The sequence below is a fragment of the Cryptotermes secundus genome, unplaced genomic scaffold (genome assembly GCF_002891405.2).
Source record: "Cryptotermes secundus unplaced genomic scaffold, Csec_1.0 scaffold1894, whole genome shotgun sequence".
Lineage (NCBI taxonomy): Eukaryota > Metazoa > Arthropoda > Insecta > Blattodea > Kalotermitidae > Cryptotermes > Cryptotermes secundus.
In genome coordinates this window covers 239,550-251,485 of record NW_019718027.1, presented here as the reverse complement: position 1 = coordinate 251,485, position 11,936 = coordinate 239,550, and the positions used below count along the sequence as shown (strand labels likewise).

The following is an 11,936-nucleotide window of genomic DNA, read 5'->3' as shown; positions in this document are numbered from 1 at the left end:
TGCAGAGGCTCTTATTTCGTTATTATTATTTTTTTTGAAAGGATGGGGTACCAAGTTTAATAGCATTTCACTCAAATCCAACCCAAAAGATATGGGTGAAGTGATATTGAACTTACTTATGGAGTTGGGCCCTTCTTGAGAACCCGCCAATTATGCAGCCACTCAAGAATTTTCCAGCATTTTATGGAACCCGAAGGTTCATTACTGTGTTCACAAGGGCCCTCCACTTGTCTCTATCGTGAGCCAGATCAATCCAATCCATACCATACCAACCTGTCTCTCTAGGTTTACATTTTAATATTGTCCACCCACCTACACCTTGGTCTTCCCATTAGTCTCTTTCCTTCTGGCTTTTACCACCAATATCCTATATGCATTCCTCGCCTCCCCGATTCGTGCTACATGCCCTGCCAACCTCATCCTCCTTGACTAGTGATATTGAACACAGTTCAAAAATAGAAATAGGTTGGGGGGGCAAAGCCTGTGCAGTACAAGAGATCTGATTGTAAAAGTATTTATTGCAATTCTAGCGAACAAAGCATTGGGCGGGGGGAAGCACTTAAAATAGTTGCTATGTTAGCATACCTTCTTACCGATTGTGCTCTCGGCCCTGTCGGCCATTTTAAATTTAGTTAATGTAGGATGCGTAGGAATGGCAGCAGCATTGCGCCGTGGTGTCATGGCGGTCTTGTTGCCCACCAATCACACGGGAGTTTCACGGTGCTGCGAATGGCGAATAAGTGAGGCAGAGCTGTAGAATTTTCCACTTCGAAGGCAGTGAACCGAGCTGCAGGGAAGAGATGAAGCGCAGTTAGGAACCGTTAGGAAGATTAGGAAGGTGTTCGATGACAGAAGATATTGAGTCAGTGTCTGAGGACGAATTGGCGTGTGGCAATAATGGTGATTTTCCCATTGCAGTGATAGAGTAATATGTAAATGACTTTTCGCTCATCACCTGTAAGAGCCAGCTGCATGAAATGGAAGCTCATAGTTTACTTTCCGAAGATTCACTTGCATCTGCGTTTGTCAAGGTTAAGGAAGAAGATGTAGCCATGTCTGTTGAAGGCATGTATCACAATGCACAAGAGTTGAACGGCGAAGCAAAGAAAAGAATTTCAAATCTGCATGACAACCTGACTGACAATGAGTCTGTAGAGTTGCAGAGAGGAAGGACATCTCTTCCCCATTCACAGAGTGAAACACAAATCAAGGTAGTGGAACCGTCGTGGTGTAATTTTTGGCAGAGACCAGTCACTTTGTTTTATAATTGTCATGCCGTTTATGTATGTTCTTAATTGCTTGAAGTGATTAATGCAGAGGGTAGCGTGGTTTGTGTAGATATATGTAGGTATGTGTTCAGTAATTGGAAGTTAAACTGGATTTCATTGATAGGCTGGAGTGGATTGAATGATTGATATATTGTTTCCCCTTTATGAAGTGTTTGGTGATTGTGCTAAACTAAGTGGAGCTGGAGGATTTCATCAGCCTCAGATGATCCATGTTTGAAGATTAAGCAGTCAGTTTTGTTCATATTTTGTTTTCAACCTGTTGTGTAAATCGCCATAGATGATATTTATTATATTCATATAAACACAGCACTGTGTCCAAGAGGTACAGTTTGTTGTTTCAGAGGATATGTTTCAGATGTTCTATCTTCATCAGTTTTTAGTTACAGTATTTCTATCGTGTGCATTGCATAAATTTGCCAAGTAAACCAAATGGATCCATTGGTGTGATATCTGCTATGTATACTTTATACTCAAAATTACTGGGTTTTTGGTCTTTGTCCATCGTTTGGTATTCTGCGAACTAGGGAAGACAGTGTTTCAGAAACTGGATCTATTTCCATCTTCAGGTGACGGGCAAGACACCTGCTATGTTGGGTCCCTACCAAGGTCCAGTGACTGAGGTTAGCTCTTTCTGAGGGACCCAGCAGAGTGACTATCCTGACACCTGAGGTTGGAAACATCCAGTTTTTGAAACGTTGTGATGCCTAGTTTTTAGGATACAAGCCCAAAAATACATAAATTCTGTGTATTAGATATCATCATCAGAACCCTTTAGAATATACTATACTATATACTGTGTTATAACTCCTAACTAAGCTATAATGTTGCATTGACAGGAATACAGTAAAAGTTGTCTGTAGTCTTTTTATGTTCCAGTAATACTGTTTATTACAGAACAAAATAATAATTGTTTCATTGCTTTCACTTCATGACAGACAAGTAAGAACCGGAAGTGGCTGTCCTACTTGAACACAGTGTCACTGCCCAGATGCCATCATACTTACTCATACTTTTTCCATATTTCTTTGTGTCTCTCTTCCCATAACCTGTGTTACCAACTTTCACCTCCCACAAGAGTTACAAGATCGTTGAAGGACTTGAACCCAGTTTCCGTTATTAAAAACAATATAGAAGTGAGATTTCATAATGGCAACTTCTGTTCTATGTTTTTGTGGGATACCACTCTACTTCTCTCAGTTATTGAATATACATAGAGTCATTGATGTTAGGCAGATAGCAATACATACAGTTGAGCTGTTAGTACCCGATCCTAGCCCTTTTGAGATTGAAAGTGCTATTGAAAAATTGGAAAGGAATAAATCGCCAGGTAGTGATCAAATTCCAGAAGAACTTATTCAGGCAGGAGGCAGAATATTACACTCTAAGATCCACAAGCTAATTACTTTTATTTGGCATAAGGAAAAATTGTTTGATCAGTGGCAGGAGTCTATTGTACCAGCTCACAAGAAGGGCAATAAAACTGAGTGTAGTAATTATTGGGGGATATCACTGCTATCAACTTCATACAGAATTTTATCCAATATTCTTCTCTCAAGTTTAAGTCTATACATAGGTGAAATTATTTGGGATCATCACTGATTGAGATTAGCCCTTTCTAAGGGGCCCAACTGAGTAGGTGTCTTCCTTTCTCACCTGAAGACTGAAACAGATCCGGTTTCCGAATCATCGTGCCCTCTGTTACCTAGAATTCTGGACGATGGAAAAAGTCCAAGACCCCAGTAATTTTGTGTGTCATCCACCATCGTCAGAACTCTTTAGAATCTTCTGATAAATTATGTTGTCATATTTTATAAGGACAGCAGGGAAGTTGGCAGTACAGCCTTTATTAGAGGATGTGGTTTCTTCATAAAACATGAATTTACAAAACTGTTATTTCTGTGTTTGAAGCCTTCATGTCGTTCATCTCTTTACTTCCATGATGGGCTTCGAAGTGTGGACTTCGTGTTGGTTTGGGATGACCTCTTAAAACAGTCTAATTCAGCAGCATCTCAAGAGAAGAGGAAAGTTTTTGAGAGGAACCTGCAGCGTGAAGGTTAGCAATGATATTTAACTGCAGATTTTGAGGTTTGAACCAGTATGCTATTTCTGGGATGTGATACCTTGTTGATTGGTAGATTGGTGTTGATATTATACATATTACACATAAAAATACTATGTGCTTTTCAAGTGAAAGATACAGAAATAAGTCAACAAGAGAATAATAAAATTTAGAACATTTAGTACACATTGGTTGTATTTGTAGCAGGAGTGGTAAGGTGTTTGATTGAGGGTGACAGGGTTTGTAGCCCCTTTGTTTGACATGTTCTTTTCAACTGAAATTTAACCCCAAATTGCTAATAGGGTAGTTGACACAATGAAACATGAACGCAAATTTTTGCCTCTTTCCCATAACATGGGCATTTGGAGAGAGGCGTTGATTTTATTTGGTTCCAGCCCCACCTGTTAAGATGCTGAAGAGCCTACATTGATGATAAGTATGTCATCTTCTGGAGCCACACAGTGGCACATAAACATGATGGAACCTGGAAGGGATGGTCAGCACCAAATAATAACATTCTGAGGGCTGTGTGAATAGTTGAACAAAAACTCTGTCACATGATAGCTGTTGAACCTCTATGTGCGGCAGTAGTCTTGTATAAATCCTACACTTTTGTGACAAGAGTACACCATAAATCCTTAAAGTCACTGTTCTGGATTGATCTTTCTAATCTCATTTAACACCATTTCAGTGCATTTTGAATCTCTTTCACTGGGACTGCTAGTGAATTCTGGTGTAATGGCCTTAATATATTGTGACATGTAGACCCATTTCTAGATAAGGCCGAAATGCATGCAACAACAGAACTGCGTCACGAGGGGTTTTCTGTATGGTGTACATATATCCATTGCTAGATAAAGGGCCAATAAATACCCATTCTCAACAACAGAAGAAAGTGTTTTCTATGGGGTCTGTACCGAGGAGTTACCTTGAAGACAATCAACGCGTCAGGAGTTCAGTTGAGTGTTCCACTGTGGAATGTTAACCAGTGGACAGTTGATACTGAAGAATCTCCATTGCTAAGATTCATTACCAGAAAATGTCTAGTGAAGACACAGAAGAGGAATAGCCATTGTAGAATGCTGTTACCAAGTAAAGACTAGTGGAAATAGATTGAGAAAACTTAGTGTGAGTGATTTGTAGCGTGGGAATCAGCAATAGTGTAATAATTATTTGTAGTTATAACGTGTAAGTAGTCAATAAATCTATTCACCAATCCAAACCCCATCTATAGTCACTAATACATGTGACAATATGCAATAAAACCATAGATTCCTCCAAGTAGGAATTGTGCACCATCTACGCAAATAAAATATTTTGTTTCTGACAGGTCAGCTACAATGAAAATATTTTTTGTTATAGTATGCGCAGACAAAGACTAGAACATAAACATTTTTTTTGTTCTTCGGCTTGACACACACACATACATGCGCACCCACGCACATGAAGTGAGAGCAGAACAGAAAGATCAACATTGTCAGTGGAGGTGCATATTAATGTGTTGATTGCTTTTAATCTGTTTAATTAACTCGCATTTGACATTAAAACCCATGTCCTCTATTTCTCTCAAAAGGTAGAAGTTGGGAGTGGAACTTCCAATAGCCTTGAATCGATAATTTCCAATGATACATGCAATTATGTCTTCTGCGGTGGGTATCATATGGTCTTCACGGCACTGAGCAGTGTATTGGCTTGCTTTGTATTGTTTCACACACATTTACACCTTTAATGACTGATAGTTTGAGAATGCTTCATTTCATCATATTTACATTTAAAAATACAAGATCTGTCTGTTTTCACATTCAATTTGTTATGTATGTAAATTCAGGTGTAATTCCATGAGAACCATGGTGATGTAATACACACTGGAATAACCAACACACTCAAATCCTATTCTGAAATAGCCATCATATCATGTTTCTCTTGTAATTTGTCCTTGATACCTGCTGTTATCTGTTTCCTTGTTATCATGTTCCTATTTCTTTAAACTTCCTGTTTTAAGTCAGTGATAAATTACAGGGATTTGACAAAAACAGAAACATTGCACATCCATTGGTGTTTAGATTTTGTTGTACCTCTGCTCCAGGTATGTAACTTTGTGAAAACTGTTGTAATGTGGCAAAATAAATTGGAATCAGTGTCATTCAGCTGTTACTTAAATTATCACCAAGTACCACCACATACTTCCAGAAAGTGCATGCTGACCAACATAAATTGTTCAATTGGGAATGCACACAACAGTTCCTACATGGTGATTGCTAATTTTGTTCCCCTAAAGTGATATAGGGTGACTTAAAAGAGTAATGAAGCTTGTATAATGCTAAATATTGTGATAATAGAAATGTTGTAAAATGGGGTAGTCCTCATTAGATAGTATTCTCTCATGGGACTCCAGGGTTGGGCAAAACAGTTTCAGAAATACTGTCTTCATATGTGATTAATGATGCGTAGTGTATACAGGATGCAGAAGCAGAGGAGTGTGTTCAAAGTGAAAGAAGAGTACACTGTCTGGTGTAGCATGGTTTTTGACCTTCAGAATTTCTTAGGTTGTTTTATATTGAAAGTGTGATTTTTTAACCTCTTTGTAATAGGTCTTGAATTGGAGTATGAGAAGCGAGAAACAAGTGGATTGAATTTCATAAAAGTTCATGCTACACTGGAGGTTCTACGACGTTACAGTGAAATCCTTAAGCTTCGTATGCCAATGAGAGAGGTAACCAGTTTATAAATGATTGCTGTGTACTGCCATACGAATTTTTAATTCTGTAAGTTATAGATAGTTTCATCAACATGTTTGTTAGGTGGGCATCATCAGGAGGAAATTGCATATGAATTGATATAAACACTATTAAAACCATGAGCACTGTCTAATTTAGTAACAGTTGTTATTTTAACCCTTTAAACTGGAAGTTGATCTAAATAATGTTCAAAAATTTAATTCTTATATCACAGAGAACACTGTATATCCTTTAGAAAGACAAATTTGTTAATGTTGTCCAGGTAAACATTTGCCTTTTTTTTTTGTGATTGTTGGAAGGTCGTGGCTTCAATTCCATGTGAGGTCACTAGATTTTCCAATTGTCCATGATGTGTATACAGTGTCTGTCTTGCAGTGCGTCCACTTTTACCTGTCACTTCACAACATGTTTCGGCACCATAGTGCCATCATCAGGTGCTCCAGTTACACTAATCTATTGCATTGCATGCCATTATGTCAATGTAAAATTATTTAAAAAGTATTTTAAAATATTCGTCAAGTATATTAAATTTTTTGTATACTAAAATCTTGTTAAGATATTCATCTTATCTGTCCCAATTCAAAACCCGCGCATGGTTCCTCCACTATGGGAGTCGTTCCTCTTATATGCTGTGTGTATCGTGTCTCGTGATGCGTGTTCCCTTTTTGGCTGCAGGTGTTTTCCAATTGACCTAATCCTTCCAGCTGCACTGTGGCTCTGTGGTCAGTTCAGCCTCTAAGAGAAATGAGTACCAGAAATCTTCATAGAAGGTACAGGATGGCTGGTGGGTAAGGCTGACAACCTCACCGCCATTTGTGAGCCAATTGTCTAGAGAAAGTGTGGGAGCCTCAATGTCCCACAACCCTATGGGCCTCCACGGCCTGTTACAGTGATAGCTGTACCTTACCATACAAAACATACAGATACACTGTGGTCAGATGTGGAGTTTCTGATTATTAAAGAAAGTGGTTAATATAGTGACCATAGTGTTGTTAATCTGTGTTTCAAGTCAGATCATATTGCTGATGTATGGAAAGGTATTTAAAAAAGAATTATTTTTAGATTAAACTAATTTCTACCCACTTACACGCTCCTCATTGTTCCCGTTAGTTTTAATATAATTTGGTTCTTAGTTATTTCTTAGTTCTTTATTTCGTGCCATAGATCCATACAATTGAGGATGTGGAAACAGTCTTGTAGGAGGAGCAAATGTGACGTCCACCTGATGTTGGCAGTGTGACCAAAATGTGTCATGAAACTGACTGCATTGCCTATAAATATTTTTTTTTGTCAGTATACAGATATTTATAATTTTTATACAAACAGTATGCAACACTGTGAAAGAGGGAACTAACTTGTTTCTCAGAAATTGCATTATTTTGCAAATATATTGTGTATTCATTTATAGCCTACTTTCCTTATTTTGAAAAAATAAAAGTAGGCTTGTGAGATCACCATTGTGTCTGTGTGTCTGTATGCATGTACGTACACAGTGTGTCCAGGTTCTGTTAGGACTGTGTTCATTAAAAATACAAGACGTGAACTGTTTTCAAAATTTCACTCTTTTTATTCAAAATAGTCTCCTTCTGAATCAATACATAGCTGGAATCGATTAAAAAGTTTTCGAAAACAGTCACTGTACTCCTTCTGTGGAATCGCATTTAAACTGCAGTAGATTCCCTTTGGATGATCTGGATGGTGTCATGACGGTCTCCTTTCATCGCCACCTAACTTTTGGGAACAACCAGAAATCTGCTGGAGCAAAATCTGGTGAATACGGGGGATTATCAAGGACTTTGATCACTTTTCTGGCCAAAAAATTGCACATGATCTTTGATTTGTGGGGTGCGGCATTGTCGTGGAGAAGCAACCAGGAACCTTGCTCTTGATATTCAGGTCGAATTCGAAAAATTCTCAGAATTCATTGTTTGACCTTCCGGCAGAAATTACTTGTGAATGATTTATTTGGAATCTAAGAAAACGGTTAGCAGAGTCTTTACTCGACTCTTTTGCATGCGCACTTTCTTTGGTTTCGGCTTCTTTGGGCTCAGTCGCGCTACACTCTGCCGCTTTGTGAGAGGCTTATATTGAAAACACCATGTCTTGTCACCAGTAACAATCGATTTTGTAAATTTTGTATCACTTTGGGCCGACTGTAACATGTCTTTGCAGTGTTTCACTGTGGCATGTTTTTCATTGCCTGACAGCGTGTTCAGTACAAACCTCGCACAGACCTTCCGTTTTGCCCAAATCCTTGATCAAAATTTGATGCACAGTACTTTTTGGTATTCCCAAAAGCTCCTCGATGAGTCTTGCAGAAACACAGTAGGTGACACACCTGAGGATGGCACAGTGATGCCGAAACATGTAGTGAAGTGACATGTGAGATTGTGTGCACTAGAAGACGGGCAACACATACATATGGACGAAGCATATCTGTGTGATGCAAGGATTTCAGTCACTTCTTTCTCCTCAGCTTCATGTGGTGCACTGTTCTCACTAATGAGACCCTGGTAACAACTTCACCACTTCAAATTGTTTTAATGCATGTGCAGTTCAGGTTGTGTAAAAATGGAGTTTATACAAGTGTTATTGTTTTGTTAATTAAATAATTTTCCTGGGGAGTAAAGCACGGCTGGCGCGTAAGGCTGACAACCTTACCGCCATTTTTGAGCCGATTGTCTAGATAATGTGGGACCCTCAACGTCTCACAACCCTATGGGCCTTCACAGCCTGGTACAGGGATAGCTTTACTTTACTTTTTTTACATCAGTAAGAGAGAAGTAGTCTCTTTCTAATTGCACTTCCCTACCACACATTCAGAGAGTGTGGTAATTAAATATTAAATACTGTTGATCGAGACTTTTGCAGATTGTAGTGCCTCCTCTAAATTTGCCTGTAATTTTCAGCTGTTCTTGTGTATGGGTATACATTTGTTTTAATACAATAACCTCCCTCTCTCTCTACTCATTGCTAGCTGTAATATTTTTGTGGGAACTGTTACAGGTTTCTTTTCTTTTTTTTTCTTCAAAATCAGTTGTATTTTAATAAGATCTAAAAGTTATTGATGATGGTATATTGCTACAAGTATTATGTTTTTGGGCATTATCCATCGTCCTGTCTATTTATTTAAAAAGAATACTGTCTTGTTTCTTTTTCAAAATACAACGTTTTGGAGACTGGGTTCTGTCCCCATCCTTAGGTAAAACCTACTCAGTTGGGTCCAATAGATAGAGCTAGCCCCTACCACCTTATTAGGTTAGATGGTCCGGAGTTAGGAGCTAGCTCTATCTATTGGACCCACCTGAGTAGGTTTTACCTGAGGACGAGGACAGAATTCAGTCTCTGAAACGTGTTTTGAAAAAGAAACAGGACGTTTTTTTAAAATAAATAGACAAGATGATGAATAATGTCAAAAAAAATAATGCTTGCAGTTTCGTTTTTGTTATTTGCATGTTATATTTGCAACTTATTCTGCCATCATCAGTTGTTGTTTATGTTTTATGGAAGTTGTACTAGGCTTGTATATTCATTTGCATTTGTTCTGGCATCCATAATTGTTTTGTGTATTTTTCTTCCTGCAGGAGCTGTGTCACATTGAGAAGGACAACAAAATGAATCCTCTGTTGCATGCTACAATGTACCTGTCACAGAAGGTATCACAAGGATTGAGTGAAAAGTAGTGGCAACATGTGTAGTATACCAGAATGCATTTTATTTCGGTTAGAAGGAACATTACAGTGCCTTCAGTACAGGCACCTACCAAATGATCATCCTTGCCCCAAATCCCCTGGAGGCAACAGATTCCACGAGCAGATCAATTTCTGTTAATTGTTGTAATGTTGCCAGTGCTTTTCATTTAACCCTCATACATATTTTGTAAATGAGAATTCTGTAGCATAGCAGCTTGTATGAATGCTGGTACACTCATTTAAGCATCCTGTGACACAGTCACCACCATCATCATAATTACCATAATTCTTACCACCTGCATTTGTAGCATCATCAGAATTACTACAACTGTCACACGAATCAGACCCACATATTTCAGCACCTGGGTCAGTACAAAAAATAGAACGATATCTGATTCTAAGCTCACTGAAAGAGTCTGAGTCATCATGCAGCTGTTCATGGATCTGTTTGCTGTCCAGTGCATGCCCACTGGAAGACAAATATATGCAAACCCTTGGAAAAATCTGTTATAAAATTGACAAAAGTATGACAACAAACAATTGCTTAACACCACTGCAAAAGAAGGCTTGAATGACACACTGACACTCTTTGCCTCCCTCAGACTGACTCCAGACCCTCCAGACCATCTGTAAGATTCATAAAACGTGGCGGACTGAGCCTCACATAGGACCGGAACACGGGATGAAGTGGAGGATTCAGTCTGACATGGAACCACAAAGGGTTAAATCCATACAAATTATGGGTAGCTCAGAAACTTACAGAATGTAATAAACAGATTGCAAATGGCAACACACATGCTCACACAAATTTTGGAGTGCAGTAATTACTGTAGTTGTATTGTCTTCACTGTTGAAGCAAAATTTCTCGTCTCTGGCCATGTCAGTCAGCATAAGTGATTCATAAGTGATGGAGCAGTGAGCTTCCCACTGAACTTTAGAATGTGAACAGGATAATCTAAAGTAAACATGAGGTGTGCACTGACACATGAAAGAGTCATTGTCTCATTCTTCTTTGATGAGTACATCATGACAAGCAATTCATGTTGGGGAAATATGCTCTTGCACAGCTGAGCAGCAACAATGACAACAGTCTTATTCTTCTACTGGACAGCGTACCTGTTCATTTTGCTCACATTTTAATGACTCTTTTGAATGTGAACTTCCCAGGTTGATAGATGAGGAGGACCAGTTGCATGGCCTTCTCCAGATTTCACACCTTTGGAGACTTTTGGGGGTGGGGACTGTGTGAGAGAGAAGTGTACAGCCAAAGAGTGAATACACTAGTTGAACTCAAAGCATGGATCACTGCAACAATTGTATTACAAAAGATATGTTAGTATGTCTAACAAGAGGTGGACTGTAGGTGGGATGTACACAGAGCTACAAATGGCGCTCCCTGTGAAGTGTTCTGCACCTAACAACTTGTCACTTGTGTAAAAAAAAAAAACAACTTCTTTCAGTTGATGAATAAAATACTTCAAAATACACTGTCATATCTGCTTTCTTTTTTAAACTGCAGGTACCTGAAATCCTAGCATACTTTTTGGTAGACCCTGTATGTTTTGTCATTGTTATTCTTAATATTTATGTCTAGTTGATCGTGCTGAGAACTGTCATTGTGTATTTGTAGATCCCAGCACTGCAGGAGGTCCACGAGAAGACCAACTCTCTGCTGGACAGCTTGAGCAGCTATGCTGACCGCATTATGGGGCACTTCTATGTTGACACCAAAGTTTTTCCACCCAGGAGTTACCGCTTCACTGCTGTGTACAGCAGAGACAAGGAATATCTGTATGTATCCTGGCTACATGTGTGCCCAGGTTCTGGCTGTTTGGGAGGCTGTCCATATCATGACCTGGGATTTTTGTGGTGTCCCCCAGTCCCTCCATGCAGGCAATCTCTGAAGCTCTCTTTCCCATCCTTTCCCGTTCATTATTGAGTATTCATCCTACCACTTGATGTAAAATCTTGACTGCTGACAATATAGGAGATAGGTACAAACTTTTCAGAGAAAACTGGCATCTCCATCTTTAGGTTGGACTCTGATAGAAGCAGCCATTTCCTCCAAAACATTGGTAGACACACAATAAACTACACAAGATCACATTCCAGGAGGCCGTAACATGAAGTTTTTCTGAGAATGCACATGTTTTTCCAT

At 38.9% G+C, this 11,936-nt stretch overlaps 1 protein-coding gene across 1 annotated transcript in view; it reads left to right on the top strand.

The window, feature by feature from the left end:
- Positions 1 to 714: 714 nt before the first annotated feature.
- The window catches only part of LOC111864521 (anoctamin-1), a 48,048-nt gene continuing 36,826 nt past the window's right edge, over positions 715 to 11,936 (top strand). The window contains exons 1-5 of the mRNA XM_023851860.2: positions 715 to 1,211; positions 3,198 to 3,342; positions 5,940 to 6,061; positions 9,671 to 9,742; positions 11,409 to 11,569. Of these exons, the coding sequence (XP_023707628.1) occupies positions 978 to 1,211; positions 3,198 to 3,342; positions 5,940 to 6,061; positions 9,671 to 9,742; positions 11,409 to 11,569 (734 nt within the window). The 5' untranslated portion in view covers positions 715 to 977. The remainder of the gene's footprint in view (positions 1,212 to 3,197; positions 3,343 to 5,939; positions 6,062 to 9,670; positions 9,743 to 11,408; positions 11,570 to 11,936) is intronic.